Here is a 23182-nt window from a genome sequence, read left to right as displayed (position 1 = left end):
ATGTGTGTAGTTTTAGTCAGAATTAGATTAAACAATGTATCTGTATAGTGGAAAAACACAGACTGTCTGAGCAAGGCYTAGRTTAGGATTTGAACTTGTATGTGTGTGCCMAAGAAAAWAKCMYAGAACAATTAAACTGTGTTTGYACCGACCTGGCTAGGKCTCTMYYYAAACTTATGATAGSATAGGGWGTAKTTCTCAAGGTTCCCCTAATCTCGGGGGAATGGAACTGTCGGCTGGGTAGTGATACACAGTGGTGAGAACTATGGAGAAGGATAAAACTCACCTACTGTTTGTGTGTATGCATGTGCGTAGGATATCTACTGTTTGTGTGGAAGTATGTGCGCAGCTATAAAATGGATGTCTTTATAATGGACTTCAGAGCGTTCTCGTGAATAAACTGTACTATCTTTTTGCATAAGCTGAGTCTGACTAATTCTTATAAAACCCATGGTCTTACAGATCTCGGGGATTGGTCAGAGCTACTGATTGTCAGTTATTATCATTGGGATTGAAAATTCTCGTGACAGTTGGTAATTTGTTTAACATTATTTATGTTAAACAATGGACAAAATGATCAGCCTTGTAGTGTGTAGTAGTATGCTTCATAACCTTGTATCAAACATGAGTGTGGCTGCTTGTCAAGTCAGCTGCTTTCAGAACTAGGGATTCATAGCTCTAAAATTGAACCACTTATAGAAGCACACGTCTTCACTCTAGTTAATTAGTGACTGGCTGGCTGGGCCTAATGTCAACATGGCTAACAATGCCATACCACTATTTCCCCGAAGAGATCTCTCTGTTTACCATGGCTTTATTAAAGCACTCTTGCAAAATGCTTGATATGTGTTTGTTGATACTTAATAATAAGTGGAAATTCAGGTTGCACAATGCCAAGACAAACATTGATTTTCAATATTTGAGGAACAGGTATGCAAACACATAACATATACCTCACTCCTCATATCAGACTCATTAACAGGCACCTCTATTCATGGACGGAACAGCATCATTAACTATCAGTGTCTATTTCGGGTAGAGCCAGGACAACAGTCATCATCATCATGCAAATATGAGATGGCATCACTGTTTGTTCCAATGGAAATACTATGCAAAGCTAGGATTTTCATAGATATGCTAAAGACATCAACCTGCTTTCAGTCTCAGAAAAGACATGTCATCACAAGATTTGATCAAATCGGCATGCTATTTTTGGAATGGCAGCAATGTGAGTGAGATATGTAATGGAAAATTCATTGTGTGTTGCAGAGAATCTATACTGCATCAAATGATATGTGCGTGATATGTGCGTGCAATAAAAATCTATATAATTACTAAAACAATTTCAACAATTATTTGAACAAGATATAAGAAAATTACAATTATGAATCCAGGTTCCCAATTTAAAATTGTATTATAGTTTTGTTTCATTAACAGAATCATAATTCGATTTGAAATGTGGGGGATTCCTCTGTTACCCCATTGGCTCTTCCAGAAACACGGTAGATCAAACATGTGCTGATTGGTCACAAAGATATTAGGGGGCGGGACAAAGTGAGCCTCGCGCGCTCACCTGGAATTCAATAACGACTGCCAGTCTTTGGCACTGCTTTAGTAAAGGCTTATTGCATAGTTTCACCGAAAACCAGTATTGTATTTCAATAGGTTTGGATAATTGTGACGATAGGACGTTTCTTTGAGTGCAAACGCACTTTGTGGACAGGGAATAGTATTATTCTACTGCTCTCAGGTACGTTTCACTTTTTATACTTTCATTCTCTTTTGAAGTATTTTTCCTCTAAGTTTTTATGCTATCAAGCATGAATTGTCACATCAAATGAAATTGTATTTGTCACATGCTTCGTAAACAACAGGTGTATGTTTCGTTAGAATCCTATGCGATGTGTAGATTATACACAGTCTGAGGATACACTAGTATTGGTAATGGAACAGGAAATGTTACTGTACAGTTGTTTTTATATTATTACGACCAAAGTTCGACTATTGGCCCCGTTGTGGATGTGCCTATCTATACAGAGGCGTAAAAGAGCCTAGGCTACTATATATAATATGTTTTACACGGCTGTCATGATATCAGGGGCCTGCCATGGGATATATCTCTCTCATCAAGAAGACTGACAGACACAGATGTTCGTTCACACTGCTGTGGTCATGTTATCTTATGGTTCACTGCTATTGTTGAGACACCACCCTGGTAGACAACATAAAAGCACTGAGTTGCCATTCAGTTGGTTAATTATGGGAGAGATAGAACCAGATAAGTGTACTATGGGAAAGTGTTCCACAAGAAAGATGATTGACACAATTCAACACCATAATCACTGTTATGTCATATGGGGGCCAGACCAAAAGGCAAGCTCTAGTGTGGACTATAGATTAGTGATATGTGCCAATGCGTACTTGAGATTTCAATGTTTGCCAATCAATAAAACTATTCCCAAAGCCTGGACATTGACATTTTAATGGTGCAGACTAACTGAGTGCCAACTGCCAAGCTAAACATTAATGGAATATTTCTTCATGCATGTACTCTGTGCAGGTTGGGAGTTGCACAACATGGTGTGAATGTCTGTTATGAACCTTTATTTACTGTAAATGATTAACTAGTTCTTTACTTAACCATTACATATCCAGGTTAGTCTTTTTGAGATCAAATATATTTTTGAAGAGATACCTGGTCCAACCAAGACAGCAACAGGGGGGAACAATGTTTTTGCTCAGCCTGTCCTTCATGTCACAGGACACATACTTCACATTTCTCTCTTTGGCCTCTTTTATCGCCACAATAAGATCACTGTCACTCATTGAAATGGAACCTAAGGCAATCCCCTTCCTGAATCCCAGGGCTTTCCTGCAGTTCAAAGTGCATGGAAGAGCAGGCCAGACAGTGGACACCGTGCTACCCCTTTCATTCACACTGCACCTGATCAGATATTTCCCCTTCTGCTTTGTAATTTACCTGAAATGCACAGAGGTACAGTCTTAGAAAAAAAGTTGCTATCTAGTGAACCCTTTGAAGGACCCTTTTTGGGTCGATGGATAACCCTTTTCCCCAGAGGATTCTATACTGAACAAAAATATAAACAAAACATGTAAAGTGTTGGTTTCATGAGCTTAAATAAAAGATCCCAGAAATGCTCCATATGCACGAAAAGCTTATTTCTCTCAAATTTTGTGCACAAATTTGTTACATCCCTGTTAGTGAGGATTTCTCATTTGCCAAGCTAATCCATCCACCTGACAGGTGTGGCATATCAACAAGCTTTTTAAACAGCATGAWCATTACTCAAGTGCACCTTGTGCTGGGGACAATAAAAGTCCACTCTCAAATATGCAGTTTTGTCACACAACACAATGCCAAAGATGTCTCAAGTTTTGAGGGAGCATGCAATTGGCATGCTGATGCAGGAATGTGCACCAGAGCTGTTGCCAGATAAATTAATGTTAATTGCTCTTATAAGCCGCCTCCAACGTCGTTTTAGAGGATTTGGCAGTGCGTCCAATTGGCCTCACAACCGCAAACCACGTGTATGGCATTGTGTGGGCGAGTGGTTTGCTGATGTCAACGTTGTGAACAGAGTGGCACATGGTGGCGTTGTGGTTATGGTATGGGCAGGCATGAGCCACGGACAATGAACACAATTGCATTTTAATCTATGGCAATTTGAATGTACAGAGATACCGTGACGAGATCCTAAGGCCCATTGTCGTGCCATTCATCTGTCGCCATCACCTCATGCTTCAGCATGATAATGCACGCCCCATGTCGCAAGGATCTGTACACCATTCCTGGAAGCTGAAAATGTCCCAGTTCTTTATACTTTTAATGTCCCAGTTCTTTATATGGCCTTTATACTCACCAGACATGTCACCAATTGAGCATGTTTGGGATGTTCTGGATCAATGTGTACAACTGCGTGTTCGAGTTCCGGCCAATATCCAGCAACTTCACACAGCCATTAAAGAGGAGTGGGACAACATTCCATAGGCCACAATCAACAGCCTGATCAACTCTATGTGAAGGAGATGTGTCTTGCTGGTGACTGGTTTTCTGATCAACGCCACTACCTTTTCATTAAGGTATCTGTGACCAACAGATGCATCACTGTATTCCCAGTCATGTGAAATCCATAGATTAGGGCCGAATGAATTTATTTCAATTGACTGATTTCCTTATATGAACTGTAACTCAGTAAAAGCTTTGAAATTGTTGCATGTTGTGTTTATATTGCCCTTGACAATCAACCGCTCTCTGTCATGGATGATGTTGGCTTTCGTCGACTGGTCGAGCACCTCAAGCCCTGGTACACACTACCAAGTAGGCGCTATTTTTCAGATGTTGCCCTACCGGAGTTACACAGTATTGTTAATAAAACGCACATCCCTGAGCTACTTGCTATGGGCGTCACTGCTATTAGCTTCACGACTGACATTTGGACCAGCGATGTCAGCCCCATGAGCATGCAGAGTCTGACAGCACAGTGGGTCGACGAGGATTTCATACTGAGGAAAGCCGTATTGCATGCTCAAGAATGTGATGGTTCCCATACCGCTGCTGCCATTTCAATGGCATTTGAGACTTTGAAACTTTGAAACATGAACACACTAGCTAGCTCCATTCGAACAACTGACTCGAGAAATAAGCTCTTCAACTGCATCTGCAGCAGACGTGATACCCTCTGTCATGGCATTGAAGCTCCTGCTCAACAAAACTGCCGACACAGACCGTGGAGTTAAAACTTGCAAAAGTACTTTACAAGAGGCTGTGAACAAGCGATTCGGTGGCGTTTTCTCTGAGCCTCTTTACTGTGTCGCCACCATGCTCGATGCTAGGTACAAGGACCGCTACTTCGATGCAGACAAGAAACAGGGTTTACGTGAAATGACACAGCTGAACAAGATGGAAACGGACACAGTGACAGTGCGCATGAGGAAGAGAGGCCACGGACAGACAGAGCTGAAACTTCACTGCTTTACATGAATGATGAAATCCTGGTTGAGACTGAACAAATGAACAACGAAACAGCACAGCAAGTAAGTGTAAGAAATATGTTTTGAATATTTTTTACTGGTAATGAGGACATACGTAAATGCCAACAAAATAACTTTTTGATCTGTGTGTGTGTTTCAACTATTTAACTGTACTAGAATGCTTAAAAGGCCGCTCAAATGTTAAATATCGGGTATCGGTATCGGCATTTTTTTGGCAAAGAAAATATTGCGTATCGGCCAAAAATGTCATATCGGTGCATCCCTAATTTAAATCACTAATACAGTCTAATCATTTATCTGTGGAGCTAAAAATCCTCTGGTGACACAGAAATGTAAAGCTGTGTATCGTCTGCGTAGCAGCGAAAATCTATGTTGTACTTACTAATAAAGCTGCCAAGGGGTAACATATACCAACTGAACAGTACCAGACCCAAAATCGAACCTTGTGGAATGCCACATGTGATATACATTTTCTTCGAGTTGTGTTCACCAAGGGTGACAAAAAAAACTCTCGGCCAGTTAAATAGGTCCTAAACCAATTTAGAACTGGACCGGAGAGGCCAACCCACCTCTCCAGTCTGTCCAGAAGCACATCATGGTCAACAGTGTCGAATGCAGCACTTAAATCCAAGAGTACAAGGACAGAGCTGTTTGGCATCTGTGTTGGCTCATTTACGACTTGAACTTAGGCTGTCTCTGCTGTGGTGGCCCGAAAAACAGATTGGAATTTTTCAAAAATACAGTTGGCACTGTATTTAGCTGTTTGAAAAATCAATTTTTTGAATGGAAGGTTAGAGATTGGCCGACATTTGCTAAGAGCTGAAGAATCTAGATTCCATGTTTTAGTGCAGTGGGAAATTGCCTGTGAACAGGGAGTCATTAACAATAGCTTGCACTTCTTCAGATTTGCAATTAGAAACTGTTTTGAAGGTGGTTGGATAGGATTGAGAAGGCAGGTACAAGGCTTAACTTGGGATATCACTTTCCTGAGTATTTCTGTGTCAACCAGGGAAAATAAATCTACAGTGTCTTTGCATGGTAGGCTAGGACAAATATAATCAAACCAATATGGGTCCTCCTATGGGGACAGCCGAAGAACCCTTTTGGAATCCTTTTACTCTAAGAGTGTATGTCAGAGCATAGGGCACCAGCCAGGGCGGTTAGTTAAATGACAAAACATGTTTTCTAGGAAGCAGGCAAAGTCACATTCCTAGGTGTATTAAAGCTTTGAGGTTGGTGTAGTGAGGTTGTCTCTCCCACTACAACCCTGTAGGTGCGTAGGCTGGGACTCACTGGGAGGTGCAAGCCTGGTTGCCGTCTCTGTTCAGCTATTTTGTACTCTGTGTCCTTGACAGGAGTGGAATGTTAGCTAAATGACTGGTATCCAGACTAGGGAGGGGCAGGTTATGGGACATTTTCTCTCTGTCTTTTGCTCATAGTATTATTATGTCTTGTTTGGGTGGGGCAGGAAGTAGGTCTAAATATGAGCACTAGACTAAATGGGAAGGAGGGTGCCCTGGGATACTGTGTGAACTAGAAAGCCCACTATTTGTTGTTGCCAACACCGTACTGTGTGGCCTATATTGACCCACATGTTTTGCTACTGTCAACATGCCCATATTTCCATTGTTATTGACTTGCTAAAGCTGCAGGTAGACTCAGATACATGTCATTCTGAAAAGCAAAGGAGAATTCTGTTTATTGGAACCATCCAGGTGAGGGGCTGAAAGGAAAACTGTCACTTGCAACTCCCTTGTTAAATAACTTCACAGCTACAGAACAGAGCATTTTGTTCAGTTGGACCTTATGACGTCTAAATGTGACATCGTTGGGTGGGGCGATATTTGGCAATTGCTTATATTTGTGTAATCAAAATGACATAGGCCTAAGTGTCCCAACCCTAACCCCATGCAATTCAGCAGCATTGAGTGCCTTTTTGATGTCTGGGTGTTTGGAAATCGAGTTAATGATGGACCAATGACGCATTTTACAATGACTTCAATGGAAATTCACTATCATTACTGTTCCTCTCTGCTTCTGTATGTGTAATCAAATGATACAGGGTAATAAAACACAGTTGCCATTGACACTGAACCATTTGAATGTGTTGAACTACAGTATAGGCCTATGCCTGGATAAAATTAATGACAGCAAACTGAATAGTAACTGATGGTAAAATGTAATTTGATATGTTTTGTTCTAATAAAACTGCCCAAAAATCCCTGCTATGCATATTTGTCACCACTAGTACATCTACAGTATTTTAACTACAGTGTAAGCCTAGATGTCAACAGGTTGTTGGTGGCATGTTGGTGATTGGGTTCACACAGTGCCACTTGGTACGGTTTAGTAGCTTCAGTGAGTATGTGAGTATGCGGAGTATGTGGCCATATGACTCCGCCATATGCCGAACGCTCCTTTGCAGTTTAAAGATATAGCATGACTCAAAGGCTAATAATAAGCTGTCCTTTGCTCACTGCTTGAGCTTTGTCCACGGCTTTGTCAGTGTATCCCTCTATTGGATAAGGGCACATAGAGGCTAAATAGGGAGACAGTATTGGTGATGTAATAATCCTGCCTGTAAGCTGCTGGCTGGCGAACTATTGTCCCTCCTGTACACTGATTTACTGTACTGTATTAGAGACGTGTAACAGGATGCCTGTTTGTTGTAGAACTCTACCATGATATCACTGATCAAATGTCAGTGCTAAGAAAAGACATGGTTTAAAAACATGAATAAGAGTTTGTAACATGCGTGTCCTAGTCTTTACCATGGGCTGTAATAGAGAAATACCACCATTTCCGCTAGGGAAGCTCTGCTGAATGGAGCATCATGATGATGTAATGATTTTTGCCTCGAGCGTTAAAACTTCTTCTCTCCTTCCTTCTTTTTTTCAGTTACTTCCCCATCTGGACCCATCTGTGACTTTCAGCCAATTAGCAGAGGCCCCCTGAACCCCTGGCACCTGTCCCTGTGCCATGCCGAAGAGTGACACGTGGCCGGGCGGCGTTGCCATGGAATCCTTGATCAGTATGGACAGCACTGGGAGCTGTGATAGTYTGGTTAGCATGAACTCTGGCTTTGTGAGTGCTGCCATAACCCTAGCCTTGCCCCTTTTCAAGCCAACTGTTATTAGCACTCGCTGACCAGGAAAATGTTTGAGACCATGGTTTTACCAGTTTCTAGTTTATTTAGTTGATGTGCTGCCCTGCTGCCTTTGTGGTAAACACTTAGGGATACTTTAGAAAGGATTTAAATGACAAAAGGTCAAACATTGAAAGGCCTTTCTCCCTCCCATCTTAGATTCAATATTGACTATTATAAATCGGCATGTTCAATCAATCAAATATATTTTATAAAGCCCTTTGCAGATACCCAGCTTAAAACCCCATAGAGCAAGCAATGCAGATGCATAAGCACAGTGGCTAGGAAGAACTCCCTAGAACGCAGTGTACAGTAGATAGGGTTCAGAGTCACTGTCTCCCAATTATAAGAGTCAGTGAGCTGCTGGGCTTGTTTCATGTTGGGGTTGAGAGATTATAAGAGTGAGCTGCTGGGCTTGTTTCATGTTGGGGGTGAGAGATTGTAAGAGTCAGTGAGCTGCTGGGCTTGTTTCATGTTCGGACCAGGGCTGAGAGATTGGAAGAGTCAGTGGCTGCCTGGGCTTGTTTCATGTTGGGGTGAGAGATTGTAAGAGTCAGTGAGCTTGCTGGGCTTGTTTCATGTTGTGGGGGAGAGATTGTAAGAGTCAGTGAGCTGCTGGGCTTGTTTCATGTTGGGGGGTGAGAGTTGAAGAAGTCAGTGAGCTGCTGGGTTTGTTTCATGTTGGGGGTGAGAGATTGTAAGAGAGTAGTGAGCTACTGGGCTTGTTTCATGTTGTGGGTGAGAGTTGTAATTATGAGTCAGTGAGCTGCTGGGCTTGTTTCATGTTGTGGGGGAGAGATTGTAAGAGTCAGTGAGCTGCTGGGCTTGTTTCATGTTGGGGGTGAGAGTTGTAAGAGTCAGTGAGCTGCTGGGCTTGTTTCATGTTGGGGTGAGAGATTGTAAGAGTCAGTGAGCTGCTGGGTTTGTTTCATGTTGGGGTTGAGAGATTATAAGAGTGAGCTGCTGGGCTTGTTTCATGTTGGGGGTGAGAAAGAGTGAGCTACTGGGCTTTTTCATGTTGGGGGGTGAGAGATATACAAGTGAGCTGCTGGGCTTGTTTCATGTTGGGGTGAGAGGTAGAGTCAGTGAGCTGCTGGCTTGTTTCATGTTGGGGTGTGAGAGATTGTAAGAGTCAGTGAGCTACTGGGCTTGTTTCATGTTGGGGGTGAGAGAGATTGTAAGAGTCAGTGAGCTGCTGGGCTTGTTTCATGTTGGGGGTGAGAGATTGTAAAAGTCAGTGAGCTACTGGGCTTGTTTCATGTTGGGGGTGAGAGATTGTAAGAGTGAGCTCTGGGCTTGTTTCATGTGGGGGTGAGAGATTGTAAGAGTCAGTGAGCTGCTGGGCTTGTTTCATGTTGGGGGTGAGAGATTGTAAGTCAGTGAGCTGCTGGGCTTGTTTCATGTTGGGGGTGAGAAATTGTAAAGAGTCAGTGAGCTGCTGGGCTTGTTTATGTTGGGGGTGAGAGATTGTAAGAGTCATGAGCTGCTGGATTGTTTCATGTTGTGGGGGAGAGATTGTAAGAGTGAGCTACTGGGCTTGTTTCATGTTTGGGGTGAGAGATTGTAAGAGTCAGTGAGCTGCTGGGCTTGTTTCATAGTTGGGGGTGAGAGATTGTAAGAGTGAGCTACTGGGCTTGTTTCATGTTGGGGGTGAGAGATTGTAAAAGTCAGTGAGCTGCTGGCTTTGTTCATGTTGTGGGGACGAAGTTGTAGAGTAGAGACTACTGGGCTTGTTTCATGTTGGGGTGAGAGATTGTAAGAGTCAGTGAGCTGCTGGGCTTGTTTCATGTTGGGGAGAGATTGTAAGAGTGAGCTAGCTGGGCTTGTTTCATGTTAGGGTGAGAGATTGTAAGAGTCAGTGAGCTGCTGGCTTGTTTCATGTTGGGGGTGAGAGATTGTAAGAGTGAGCTACTGCTGGCTTGTTTCATGTTGGGGGTGAGAGATTGTAAGAGTCAGTGAGCTCTGGGCTTGTTTCATGTTGGGGGTGAGAAGATTGTAAGAAGTCAGTGAGCTGCTGGGCTTGTTTCATGTTGGGGGTGAGAGATTGTAAGAGTCAGTGAGCTGCTGGGCTTGTTTTCATGTTGGGGGTGAGAGATTGTAAGAGTCAGTGATGCTGGGATTGTTTTCATGTGTGGGGAGAGAGATTGTAAGAGTGACTACTGGCCTTGTTTCATGTTGGGGGTGAGAGATTGTAAGAGTCAGTGAGCTGCTGGGCTTGTTTCATGTTGGGGGTGAGAGATTGTAAGAGTAGTGAGCTGCTGGGCTTGTTTCATGTTGGGGGTGAGAGATTGTAAGAGTGAGCTGTGGGCTTGTTTTCATGTTTGGGGTGAGAATTATAAAAGTCAGTGGGATGCTGGGCTTGTTTCTAGTGTGGGGGAGAGATGTAAGAGTCAGTGAGCTGCTGGGCTTGTTTCATGTTGGGGGTGAGAGATTGTAAGAGTCAGTGAGCTGCTGGCCTTGTTTCTAGTTTGGGGGTGAGAAATTGTAAGAGTCAGTGAGCTGCTGGGCTTGTTTCATGTTGGGGTGAGAGTTGTAAGAGAGAGAGGCTACTGGGCTTGTTTCATGTTGGGGGTGAGAGATTGTAGAGTCAGTGAGCTGCTGGGCTTGTTTCAGGTTGTGGGGAGAGATTGTAAGAGTGAGCTACTGGGCTTGTTTCATGTTGGGGTGAGAGATTGTAAGAGTCAGTGAGCTGCTGCGGCTTGTGTTTCATGTTGGGGGTGAGAGATTGTAAAGAGTGAGCTACTGGGCTTGTTTCATGTGGGGGTGAGAGATTGTAAGAGTCAGTGAGTACTGGGCTTGTTTACATGTTGGGGGTGAGAGATTGTAAGAGTCAGTGAGCTGCTGGGCTTTTCATGTTGTGGGTGAGAGATTGTAAAGAGTCAGTGAGCTGGCTGCTTGTTTCATGTTGGGGGTGAGAGATTGTAAGAGTCAGTGAGCCTGCTGGGTTGTTTATTGTTGGGGGGAGAGATTGTAAAGAGTGAGCTACTGGGCTTGTTTCATGTTGGGGGTGAGAGAATTGATAGAGTCAGTGAGCTGCTGGGCTTGTTTCATGTTGGGGGTGAGAGATTGTAAGAGTCAGTGAGCTGCTGGGCTTGTTTCATGTTGGGGGTGAGAGATTGTAAGAGTCAGTGAGCTGCTGGGCTTGTTTCATGTTGGGGGTGAGAGATTGTAAGAGTGAGCTGCTGGGCTTGTTTCATGTTGTGGGTGATGAGATTGTAAGAGTCAGTGAGCTGCTGGGCTTGTTTCATGTTGGGGTGAGAGATTGTAAGAGAGTGAGCTGCTGGGCTTGTTTCATGTTGGGGTGAGAATTATAAAAGTCAGTGGATGCTGGGCTTGTTTCATGTTGTGGGGGAGGATTGTAAGAGTCAGTGAGCTGCTGGGCTTGTTTCATGTTGGGGTGAGAGATTGTAAGAGTCAGTGAGCTGCTGGGCTTGTTTCATGTTGGGGGTGAGAGATTGTAAGAGTCAGTGGAGCTACTGGGCTGTTTTCATGTTGGGGTGAGAGATTGTAAAGTCAGTGAGCTGCTGGGCTGTTTTCATGTTGGGGGTGAGAGATTGTAAGAGTGGAGCTACTGGGCTTGTTTCATGTTGGGGTGAGAGATTGTAAGAGTCATGAGCTCTGGCTTGTTTCATGTTGTGGGGAGAGATTGTAAGAGTGCAGCTACTGGGCTTGTTTCATGTTTGGGGTGTAGTAAGTATAGAGTCAGTGAGCTGCTGGCTTGTTTTTCAGTGTTGAGGGAGAGATTGTAAGAGTCAGTGAGCTCTGGGCTTGTTTCATGTTGGGGGTGAGAGATGTAAGAGTCAGTGAGCTGCTGGCTTGTTTCATGTTGGGGGTGAGAGATTGTAAGAGTCAGTGAGCTGCTGGGCTTGTTTCATGTTGGGGGTGAGAGATTGTAAGAGTCAGTGAGCTGCTGGATTGTTTCATGTTGTGGGGGAGAGATTGTAAGAGTGAGCTACTGGGCTTGTGTTCATGTTGGGGGTGAGAAGATTGTAAGAGTCGTGAGCTGCTGGCTTGTTTCATGTTGGGGGGTGAAGTATTGTAAGACTACAGTGTAGCTGCTGGGCTGTTTCATGTTGGGGTGAGAGATTAAGAGTCAGATGAGCCTGCTGGGCTTGTTTCATGTTGGGGGTGAGAGATTGTAAGAGTCAGTGAGCTGCTGGGCTTGTTTCATGTTGGGGGTGAGAGATTGTAAGAGAGTGAGCTGCTGGGCTTGTTTCATGTTGGGGGTGAGAATTATAAAAGTCAGTGGGATGCTGGGCTTGTTTCATGTTGTGGGGGGAGAGATTTGTAAGAGTCAGTGAGCTGCTGGGCTTGTTTCATGTTGGGGGTGAGAGATTTAAGAGTCAGTGAGCACTGGCTGGCTTTTTCATGTTGGGGTGAGAGATTGTAAGAGTCAGTGAGCTGCTGGGCTTGTTTCATGTTTGGGGTGAGAGATTGTAAGAGTGAGGCTACTGGCTTGTTTCATGTTGGGGGTGAGAGATTAGTAAGAGGTCAGTGGAGCTGCTGGGCTTGTTTCATGTTGTGGGGGAGAGATTTGTAAGAGTGAGCTACTGGCGCTGGTTTCTCATGTTGGGGGGTGAGAGATTGTAAGAGTCAGTGAGCTGCTGGGCTTGTTTCATGTTGGGTGAGAGATTGTAAGAGTGAGCTACTGGGCTTGTTTCATGTTGGGGGTGAGCGATTGTAAGAGTCAGTGAGCTACGTGGCTTGTTCATGTTGGGGTGGGAGATTGTAAGAGTCAGTGAGCTGCTGGGCTTGTTTCATGTTGGGGTGAGAGATTGTAAGAGTCAGTGAGCTGCTGGGCTGTTTTCATGTTGGGGTGAGAGATTGTAAGATCAGTGGCTGCTGGGTTGTTTCATGTTGTGGGGGAGAGATTGTAAGAGTGAGCTCTGGGCTTGTTTCATGTTGGGGGGTGAGAGATTGTAAGATCAGTGAGCTGCTGGGCTTGTTTCATGTTGGGGGTGAGAGATTGTAAGAGTCAGTGAGCTTGCTGGGCTTGTTTCATGTTGGAGGGTGAGAGATTGTAAGAGTGACGTACTGCTGGCTTTGTTTCATGTTGTGGGTGAGAGTTGTAGAGTCAGTGAGCTGCTGGGCTTGTTTCATGTTGTGGGGTGAGAGATTGTAAGTCAGTGAGCTGCTGGGCTTGTTTCATGTTGGGGTGAGAATTTAAAGTCAGTGGATGCTGGGCTTGTTTCATGTTGGGGGTGAGAGATTGTAAGAGTCAGTGAGCTGCTGGGCTTGTTTCATGTTGGGGTGAGAGATTGATAAGAGTCAGTGAGGCTGCTGGGCTTGTTTCATGTTGGGGTGAGAGATTGTAAGAGTCAGTGGCTCTGGGCTTGTTTATAGTTGGGGTGAGAGTTTGTAAAGTCAGTGAGCTGCTGGGCTTGTTTCATGTTGGGGGTGAGGAATTGTAAAGTCAGTGAGCTGCTGGGCTTGTTTCATGTTTGGGGGTGAGAGATTGTAAAGTCAGTGAGCTGCTGGGCTTGTTTCATGTTGGGGTGAGAGATTGTAAGAGTGGCTACTGGGCTTTTCATGTTGGGAGTGAGAGATTGTAAGAGTCAGTGAGCTACTGGGTGTTTCATGTTTTGTGGGGAGAAGATTGTAAAGAGTGTAGCTAGGGCCTGTTTTTCATGTTGGGGTGAGAGATTGTAAGAGTCAGTGAGCTGCTGGCTTGTTTCATGTTGGGGGTGAGAGATTGTAAGAGTCAGTGAGCTGCTGGGCTGTTTTTCATGTTGGGGTGTATGAGAGATTGTAAAGTCAGTGAGCTGCTGGGCTTGTTTCATGTTGGGGTGAGAGATTGTAAGAGTGAGCTACTGGGCTTGTTTCATGTTGGGGTGGAGAGTAAGAGTCAGTGAGCTGCTGGGCTTGTTTCATGTTGTGGGGGAGAGATTGTAAGAGTGAGCTACTGGGCTTGTTTCATGTTGGGGGTGAGAGATTGTAAGAGTCAGTGAGCTGCTGGGCTTGTTTCATGTTGGGGGTGAGAGATTGTAAGAGTGTCAGAGTGACTGCTGGGCTTGTTTCATGTTGGGGGTGAGAGATTGTAAGAGTCAGTGAGCTGCTGGGCATTGTTTCATGTTGGGGTGAGAGATTGTAGAGAGTGAGGCTACTGGGCTGTTTTCATGTTGGGGTGAGAGATTGTAAGAGTCAGTGAGCTGCTGGGCTTGTTTCTATGTGGGGGTGAGAGATTGTAAAGAGTGAGCCTACTGGGCTTGTTTCATGTTGGGGGTGAGAGATTGTAAGAGTCAGTGAGCTGCTGGCTTGTTTCATGTTGGGGGTGAGAGATTGTAAGAGTCAGTGAGCTGCTGGGCTTGTTTCATGTTGGGGGTGAGAGATTGTAAGAGTCAGTGAGCTGCTGGGCTTGTTTCATGTTGGGGGTGAGAGATTGTAAGAGTCAGTGAGCTGCTGGGCTTGTTTCATGTTGGGGGTGAGAGATTGTAAGAAGTGAGCTGCTGGGCTTGTTTCATGTTGGGGTGAGAGATTGTAAGAGTCAGTGAGCTGGCTGGGCTTGTTTCATGTTGGGGGTGAGAGATTGTAAGAGTCGAGCTGCTGGGCTTGTTTCATGTTGGGGTGGTGAGAATTTAAAGTCAGTGGGATGCTGGGTTGTTTCATGTTGGGGTGAGAGATTGTAAGAGTCAGTGACTGCTGGGCTTGTTTATGTTGGGGTGAGAGATTGTAAGAGTCAGTGAGCTGCTGGCTTGTTTCATGTTGGGGGTGAGAGATTGTAAGAGTCAGTGAGCTGCTGGCTTGTTTCATGTTGGGGGTGAGAGATTGTAAGAGTCAGTGAGCTGCTGGGCTTGTTTTCATGTTGGGGTGAGAGATTGTAAGAGTCAGTGAGCTGCTGGGCTTGTTTCATGTTGGGGGTGAGAGATTGTAAGTAGTGAGGCTGCTATGGGCTTGTTTTCATGTGTGGGTGAGAGATTGTAAGAGTCAGTGAGCTGCTGGGCTTGTTTCATGTTGGGGTGAGAGATTGTAAAAGTCAGTGATCTGCTGGGCTTGTTTCATGTTGGGGGGGAGAATTATAAAAGTCAGTGGGATGCCTTGGTGGCTTGTTTCATGTTGTGGGGGAGAGATTGTAAGAGTCAGTGAGCTGCTGGGCTTGTTTCATGTTGGGGGTGAGAGATTGTAGGAGTCAGTGAGCTGCTGGGCTTGTTTCATGTTGGGGATGAGAGATTGTAAGAGTCAGTGAGCTGCTAGGCTTGTTTCATGTTGGGGGTGAGAGATGGTAAAGAGTGAGGCGCTGGGCTTGTTTCATGTTGTGGGTGAGAGATTGTAAAAGTCAGTGAGCGCTGGGCTTGTTTTCATGTTGGGGTGAGAGATTGTAAGAGTGAGCTGCTGGGCTTGTTTCATGTTGGGGGTGAGAGATTTTAAAGAGTCAGTGAGCTGCTGGGCTTGTTTCATGTTGTGGGGGAGAGATTGTAAGAGTCAGTGAGCTGCTGGGCTTGTTTTCATGTTGGGGGTGAGAGATTGTAAGAGTCAGTGAGCTTGCTGGGCTTGTTTCATGTTTGGGGGTGAGAGATTGTAAGAGTCAGTGAGCTCTGGGCTTGTTTCATGTTGGGGGAGAGATTGTAAGAGTCAGTGAGCTGCTGGGCTTGTTTCATGTTGGGGTGAGAGATTGTAAGAGCAGTGAGCTCTGGGCTTGTTTCATGTTTGGGGTGAGAGATTGTAAGAGTCAGTGAGCTGCTGGGCTTGTTTCATGTTGTGGGGGAGAGATTGTAAGAGTCAGTGAGCTGCTGGGCTTGTTTCATGTTGGGGTGAGAGTTGTAAGATTCAGTGAGCTGCTGGGCTTGTTTCATGTTGGGGGTGAGAGATTGTAAGAGTCAGTGAGCTACTGGGCTTGTTTCATGTTGGGGTGAGAGATGTAAGAGTCAGTGAGCTGCTGGGCTTGTTTCATGTTGGGGGTGAGAGATTGTAAGAGTCAGTGAGCTGCTGGCTTGTTTCATGTTGGGGGTGAGAGATTGTAAGAGTCAGTGAGCTGCTGGGCTTGTTTCATGTTGGGGGAGAGAGATTGTAAAGAGTCAGTGAGCTGCTGGCTTGTTTCATGTTGGGGGTGAGAGATTTGTAAGAGTCAGTGAGCTGCTGGGCTTGTTTCATGTTGGGGGTGAGAGATTGTAAGAAGTGAGCTGCTGGGCTTGTTTCATGTTGGGGGTGAGAGATTGTAAGAGTCAGTGAGCTGCTGGGCTTGTTTCATGTTGGGGGTGAGAGATTGTAAAAGTCAGTGAGCTGCTGGGCTTGTTTCATGTTGGGGTGAGAGATTGTAAGAGTGAGCTGCTGGGCTTGTTTCATGTTGGGGGTGGAGATTTAAAAAGTCAGTGAGCTGGGCTTGTTTCATGTTGTGGGGGGAGAGATTGTAAGAGTAGTGAGCTCTGGGCTTGTTTCATGTTGGGGTGAGAGATTGTAAGAGTCAGTGAGCTGCTGGGCTTGTTTCATGTTGGGGGTGAGAGATTGTAAGAGTCAGTGAGCTGCTGGGCTTGTTTCATGTTGGGGGTGAGAGTTGTAAGAGTGAGCTACTGGCTTGTTTCATGTTGGGGGTGAGAGATTGTAAGAGTCAGTGAGCTGCTGGGCTTGTTTCATTTGGGGGGAGAGATTGTAAGAGTGAGCTACTGGGCTGTTTTTCATGTTGGGGTGAGAGATTGTAAGAGCAGTGAGCTGCTGGGCTTGTTTCATGTTGGGGTGAGAGATTGTAAGAGTGAGCTACTGGGCTTGTTTCATGTTGGGGGTGAGAGATTGTAAGAGTCAGTGAGCTACTGGGCTTTTTCATGTTGGGGGTGAGAGATTGTAAGAGTCAGTGAGCTGCTGGGCTTGTTTCATGTTGTGGGGTGAGAGATTGTAAGAGCAGTGAGCTGCTGGGCTTGTTTCATGTTGGGGTGAGAGATTGTAAGAGTCAGTGAGCTGTCTGGGTTGTTTCATGTTGTGGGTGAGAGATTGTAAAGAGTGAGCTACTGGGCTTGTTTCATGTTGGGGGTGAGAGATGTAAGAGTCAGTGAGCTGCTGGGCTTGTTTCATGTTGGGGGGTGAGAATTGTAAGAGTCAGTGAGCTGCTGGGCTTGTTTCATGTTGGGGTGAGAGATTGTAAGAGTGAGCTGCTGGGCTTGTTCATGTTGTGGGTGAGAGATTGTAAGAGTCAGTGAGCTGCTGGGCTTGTTTCATGTTGGGGTGAGAGATTGTAAGAGTGAGCTGCTGGGCTTGTTTCATGTTGGGGGTGAGAATTATAAAAGTCAGTGGGATGCTGGGCTTGTTTCATGTTGTGGGGGTGAGAGATTGTAAGAGTCAGTGAGCTGCTGGGCTTGTTTTCATGTTGGGGGTGAGAGATTGTAAGAGTCAGTGAGCTGCTGGGCTTGTTTCATGTTGGGGGTGAGAGATTGTAAGAGTCAGTGAGCTACTGGGCTGTGTCATGTTGGGGGTGAGAGTTGTAAAGTCAGGGAGCGCTGGCTTGTTTCATGTTGGGGTGAGAAATTGTAAAGTCAGTGAGCTGCTGGGCTTGTTTCATGTTGGGGGTGAGAGATTGTAAAGTCAGTGAGCTGCTGGGCTTGTTTCATGTTGGGGGTAGAGATTGTAAGAGTGAGCTACTGGGCTTGTTTCATGTTGGGGGTGAGAGATTGTAAGAGTCAGTGAGCTCTGGGCTTGTTTCATGTTGTGGGGTGAGAGATTGTAAGGAGTGAGCTCTGGGCTTGTTTCATGTTGGGGTGAGAGATTGTAAGAGTCAGTGAGCTGCTGGCTTGTTCATGTTGGGGTGAGAGATTGTAAGAGTCAGTGAGCTGCTGGGCTTGTTTCATGTTGGGGTGAGAGATTGTAAAAGTCAGTGAGCTGCTGGGCTTGTTTCATGTGGGGGTGAAATTGTAAGAGTGAGCTACTGGGCTTGTTTCATGTGGGGGTGAGAGAATTGTAAGAGTCAGTGAGCTGCTGGGCTTGTTTCATGTTGTGGGGAGAGATTGTAAGAGTGAGCTACTGGGCTTGTTTCATGTTGGGGGTGAGAGATTGTAAGAGTCAGTGAGCTGCTGGCTTGTTTCATGTTGGGGTGAGAGATTGTAAGAGTCAGTGAGCGCTGGGCTTGTTTCATGTTGGGGGTGAGAGATTGTAAGAGTCAGTGAGCTGCTGGATTGTTTCATGTTGTGGGGGAGAGATTGTAAGAGTGGCTGGGCTTGTTTCATGTTGGGGTGAGAGATTGTAAGAGTCAGTGAGCTGCTGGGCTTGTTTCATGTTGGGGGTGAGAGATTGTAAGATTGAGCTACTGGGCTTTTTCATGTTGGGGGTAGAGATTGAAGAGTCAGTGAGCTGCTGGGCTTGTTTCATGGTTGGGTGAGAGATTGTAAGATCAGTGAGCTGCTGGGCTTGTTTCATGTTGGGGGTGAGAGATTGTAAGAGTCAGTGAGCTGCTGGGCTTGTTTTATGTTGGGGGTGAGAGATTGTAAGAGTCAGTGAGCTGCTGGGCTTGTGGTCATGTTGGGGGTGAGAGATTGTAAGAGTGAGCTGCTGGGCTTGTTTCAGTGTTGGGTGAGAGATTGTAAGAGTCAGTGAGCTGCTGGGCTTGTTTCATGTTGGGGGTGAGAAATTGTAAGAGTGAGCTGCTGGGCTTGTTTCATGTTGGGGTGAGAATTATAAAAGTCAGTGGGATGCTGGGCTTGTTTCATGTTGGGGTGAGAGATTGTAAGAGTCAGTGAGCTGCGGGCTTGTTCATGTTGGGGGTGAGAGAATGGTAAGATGTCAGTGAGCTGCTGGCTTGTTTCATGTTGGGGGTGAGAGATTGTAAGAGTCAGTGAGCTGCTGGGCTTGTTTCATGTTGGGGGTGAGAGATTGTAAGAGTCAGTGAGCTGCTGGGCTTGTTTCATGTTGGGGGTGAGAGATTGTAAGAGTCAGTGAGCTGCTGAGCTTGTTTCATGTTGGGGGTGAGAGATTGTAAGAGTGAGCTGCTGGGCTTGTTTCATGTTGTGGGTGAGAGATTGTAAGAGTCAGTGAGCTGCTGGGCTTGTTTCATGTTGGGGGTGAGAGATTGTATTAGTGAGCTGCTGGGCTTGTTCATGTTGGGGGTGAGAGATTATAAAAGTCAGTGGATGCTGGGCTTGTTCATGTTGTGGGGGAGAGATTGTAAGAGTCAGTGAGTGCTGGGCTGTTGTTCATGTTGGGGGTGAGAGATTGTAAAGTCAGTGATGCTGCTGGGCTTGTTTCATTTGGGGATGAGAGATTGTAAGAGTCAGTGAGCTGCTAGGCTTGTTTCATGTTGGGGGTGAGAATTATAAAAGTCAGTGGGATGCTGGGCTTGTTTCATGTTGGGATGAGAGATTCAGATGTTTGTTCAGAGAGAGAGAAATAGAGAGAGAGAAATAAGAGAGAGAGAGAGACCGCTTTGAGGATGATCAGAACCTAGTCTGTGTAGTTCAGAGCTGTTCAGAGGCCCCTCACTGAAATCCACTGCAATACATTCCTCCGGCAATGCAGTATAGGATACAAGCTAGCCAGGAGCAGTGCTGTGGTAAATTGTCTTTCCATCGGTGTTGTGTGAAAAGGTAAATGTCATTTTGATCATCTCTGTGTCTCCAGTCTCACTGGGCCTCAATGTAATGTTCAGCCTAGCTGAAAGCAACAGAGAGACTGAATAAACACTGACTATTAACAACTGAAAATCCAGGCAAAATAGTTTGAAGGCCTCACCTAACAATTTACAAGGATATAGTGTACACAGACATTCCTGGCACACATCTCCACATAGCTATGTAATCTTGATTAAAGAGGAGCACTTGATTGCATTGGTATCTTTATTGTGAATCTGTTTGTTCTCTACATTTGCAGTTTGTCTACGTTTCCGTGTTTCTTCTTTGTGTTAATTACGTGTGTGTGGCGTGGGGGGGCAGAGTGATGACAGTCTGGAGCACCTCTCTGCTGAGGAGCGGGCGTGCCTCATGTTTCTGGAGTCCACCATTGAGTCCCTGGAGATGGAGGAGGACAGTGGCCTGTCAAATGATGAACCAGACCTCAGCAACCTGGCAGCCAAACCTGGCCACCTCTCTATGGGACAGACCAGACTGGAGGGTGAGTATCACCAAAAATTGTTTGTTCATATCTATGTTGTTGTTTTATCAGGAATTTATCATGCAGGAGACTAACAAATGTTTCCAGGTTTTGGGTCATGATTGTGCGAGCCAAGCTTAGGAACTTGTGGGAATTTGACAGTAAAATAATTGCTTTTTCTGCTTGCCTTCTAGATGTATCAGAAATCCAGCATGCTGACTCAGGAAGGGATCAGAAGTCCTTTCTGAACTGCATAGTGCCTACACCACTAAGAATGGCAAATAGCCTTGCCAGTATCCAGCTCAAAGCCCCAGCTTCTGCCACCCAGTCCACTGCAGCTGGAGCAGTTGAGCCCAGAGCCCCAGCCCCAATAGTAGCAACCCAGCTCAATACCCCAGGGGCATTTACTGATCTCAAACCTCCAGGGGTAGTCACTGAACCCACCGTCTCAGAGGTAGTCACAGACCGTAAAGCTCCAGAGATAGCAACTGTGCCTAAGTCCCCAGAGTTGATTACTGACATCAAATCTCCTGGGTTGGACACTATTACAAAAGCTCTGGAGTTGTCCACTGAGTCTAAAACTCCAGAGTTAGCTGCAGACCCAAAAGCTTCTGCCTCGGACACGACCCCTTCCTCAGCCACCTCAGATAATTCTGTGGACAACATGCCTAAAGGAGTCTCTGTAGACAGCAAGTCTGCAAAACGTCAATCTAAGGTTCACTCTGAGCTGGATCTGAAGCTGATTCCCCCTCCCTCAGACTTCAGGGATGATGAGCCAGAGGAGGAGAGTGAACCTCCAGTGCCTGCAGAACTCAGAGTTCCACTAACCTACAGTGAGCTGGAGCAACCACGCAGGAGAGCTCCACCAGCCTCGCCTGGAGCCCAACAGGTACCACCTTCTAAACCTGTTGATCTGCCTGTACCTGTTAGTACCAACTCACCACCCTCCCACTCAGAGGCCCTAACCATCCCCACTCCTGAGGCCCTGGAAACAAAGAACCCACCTGCCGTGGCCCCTAAACCCAAGAGGCTTCCCTCCAACATCATCCAGAAGTCCCAGAAGTCAGATAGTCACCCAGGCTCCCCTCTCCCCTTMCCCTTTGACAGGTTGATCATTGACCCCCAGAAGGTGCGTTTGGAGGCCCTACGGAAGCTCGGGCTCCTGAAGGGCGAGGATGGAGACTCAGGCCCTGTAGTTTCACCCAAATCCCGGAAGTCATGGGCACCCACTCCCTCTCCTCGCAGCCCAGCTGCCACCCAGACCCAAGCCCCAGCCCAAATCCCTACTACTTCCCCAGCCACTACCCCTGGCCCAGTCCCAGCCACTATCCATACCCCAATCCCAGTGCCTGCTGCAGTTGCTGTCCCAGCTACCACAGTACAAGCCCGAGCCACTACCCTTGCTCCACTTCCAGCCCCAATCCAATTCAGTGACAATGCCAAAGCTCTGCTCTCACCCCTTGCAACCCCTCCTTCACCACCCAAGCATATTCCCCCTCCCATAAGGGTCAAATCAGCCACTCTGGAGCGCTCCAGCATGGGCCAGAGAAGCTACATGGCCAGCAATGCCTCCCTCAGGGCAAACCAGGCTCCCAGTGTCCCTTTGTCCCCCAGAGACCAGCGTAACTCTAGACCCCGCCCGGCCTCGCTAGGAACTGGGAAAGACTTCATGAATGTTCAAGGTGAGGTCTGCCACCCCCAACCAGGTCATGGGGAGTCTCAGAACAAGCTGCCCCGRTCCCATGGTATCAGTGTGCTGATCTGCCCCAACAGCAAGAGTGGAGAAGACCGACGAGAGGCCTTGAAGAAGCTAGGACTGCTGAGCYACTGAGGGAAGGGAGAGGGGAAATGAAACTGCACCATTATGGAATCCATATGAGGGGTGAGGTCTGAGGAGGAGGAATGTCCTTAATAGGGATTCTGTATAACTAAGCCCTCTATATTTTAGTCACTGGGACACTGAAACTTATGGGAAGATTACTCTCTCCTAAGGCCTTCTTTGAAGCAACATGCAGAGAGCACTATTTGTTTGATGAAGGATTGCTTGGCTTTACAGAAACCTGTATATTTATAGAGGGGAGTGTCTTTTTGCCTTCTTGCTGCACAGAAATGCTGTATGTACCCTAAGACTGGCTTTCATGAATAACATGATTACAGTATCATACTACTATGAGATACTACTCTAACTACAGTTTGCAGTACAGTATGTACATTCCTCGTGAAATTTGTTAGGCTGTTTGTGAATCTAATTTGACATTCAGTAATTTGATCATTGTCTATTTTCTAAATAAAATATTATACACTTTATGTAAGGATGTTTGTGTGTCATTAACTCGTTCATAATATATACAAAAATATGTGGACACCCCTTCAAATTAGTGGATTTGGCTATTTCAGCCACACCATTTTCTGTTGACAGGTGTATAATATCGAACACACAGCCATGCAATCTCCATAGACAAACGTTGGCAGTAGAATGGTCTTACTGAAGATCTCAGTGACTTTCAACGTAATAGGATGCAACCTTTCTAACAAGTCAGTTCGTCAAATTTCTGCCCTGCTAGAGCTGTCCCGGTCAACTGTAAGTGCTGTTATTGTGAAGTGGAAATGTCTAGGAGCAACAACGGCTCAGATGCAAAGTGGTAGGTCAAACAAGCTCACAGAACGGGACCACGAGTGTGTCTCTCCTCGGTTGCAACACTCACTACCGAGTTCCAAACTGTCTCTGGAAGCAACGTCAGCACAATAACTATTCGTCAGGAGCTTCATTAAATGAGTTTCCATGGCCGAGCGGCCGCACACAAGCCTAAGATCACCATGCGCAATGCCAAGTGTCGGCTTGAGTGGCCAGCCGCCATTGGACTCTGGAGCAGTGGAAACACATTCTCTGGGGTGATGAATCACTCGTCACCATCTGGCAGTCCGACGGACAAATCTGGGTTTGGCYGATGCCAGGAGATTGCTACTTGCCTGAATGCATAGTGCCTACTGTAAAGTTTGGTTGAGGAGGAATAATGGTCTGGA

General features: G+C 45.9%; 1 protein-coding gene across 3 annotated transcripts; it reads left to right on the top strand.

The window, feature by feature from the left end:
- The first annotated feature begins 1562 nt into the window (after positions 1 to 1562).
- Positions 1563 to 22465, top strand: LOC111966579 (specifically androgen-regulated gene protein). Of its 3 annotated transcripts, none has more exons than XM_023991340.2 (4): positions 1563 to 1750; positions 7912 to 8097; positions 20002 to 20179; positions 20353 to 22465. In XM_023991340.2, exons 2-4 carry the CDS (start codon positions 7993 to 7995, stop codon positions 21987 to 21989), a joined length of 1920 nt encoding a protein of 639 aa, XP_023847108.1. In that variant the 5' UTR covers positions 1563 to 1750; positions 7912 to 7992; the 3' UTR covers positions 21990 to 22465. The 3 variants fall into 3 exon arrangements, with proteins under 3 accessions (XP_023847108.1, XP_070300628.1, XP_070300629.1); XM_070444527.1 differs by lacking the exon at positions 1563 to 1750 and adding an exon at positions 4439 to 5055; XM_070444528.1 differs by lacking the exons at positions 1563 to 1750; positions 7912 to 8097 and adding an exon at positions 18892 to 19066 and having other exon boundaries at positions 19359 to 20179.
- The last annotated feature ends 717 nt before the right edge of the window (positions 22466 to 23182 follow it).

Source organism: Salvelinus sp. IW2-2015, linkage group LG7 (genome assembly GCF_002910315.2).
Source record: "Salvelinus sp. IW2-2015 linkage group LG7, ASM291031v2, whole genome shotgun sequence".
In the NCBI taxonomy this organism is placed as follows: domain Eukaryota; kingdom Metazoa; phylum Chordata; class Actinopteri; order Salmoniformes; family Salmonidae; genus Salvelinus; species Salvelinus sp. IW2-2015.
Note: the sequence above shows the minus strand (reverse complement) of the source record. Positions and strands in the feature narration are given on the sequence as shown.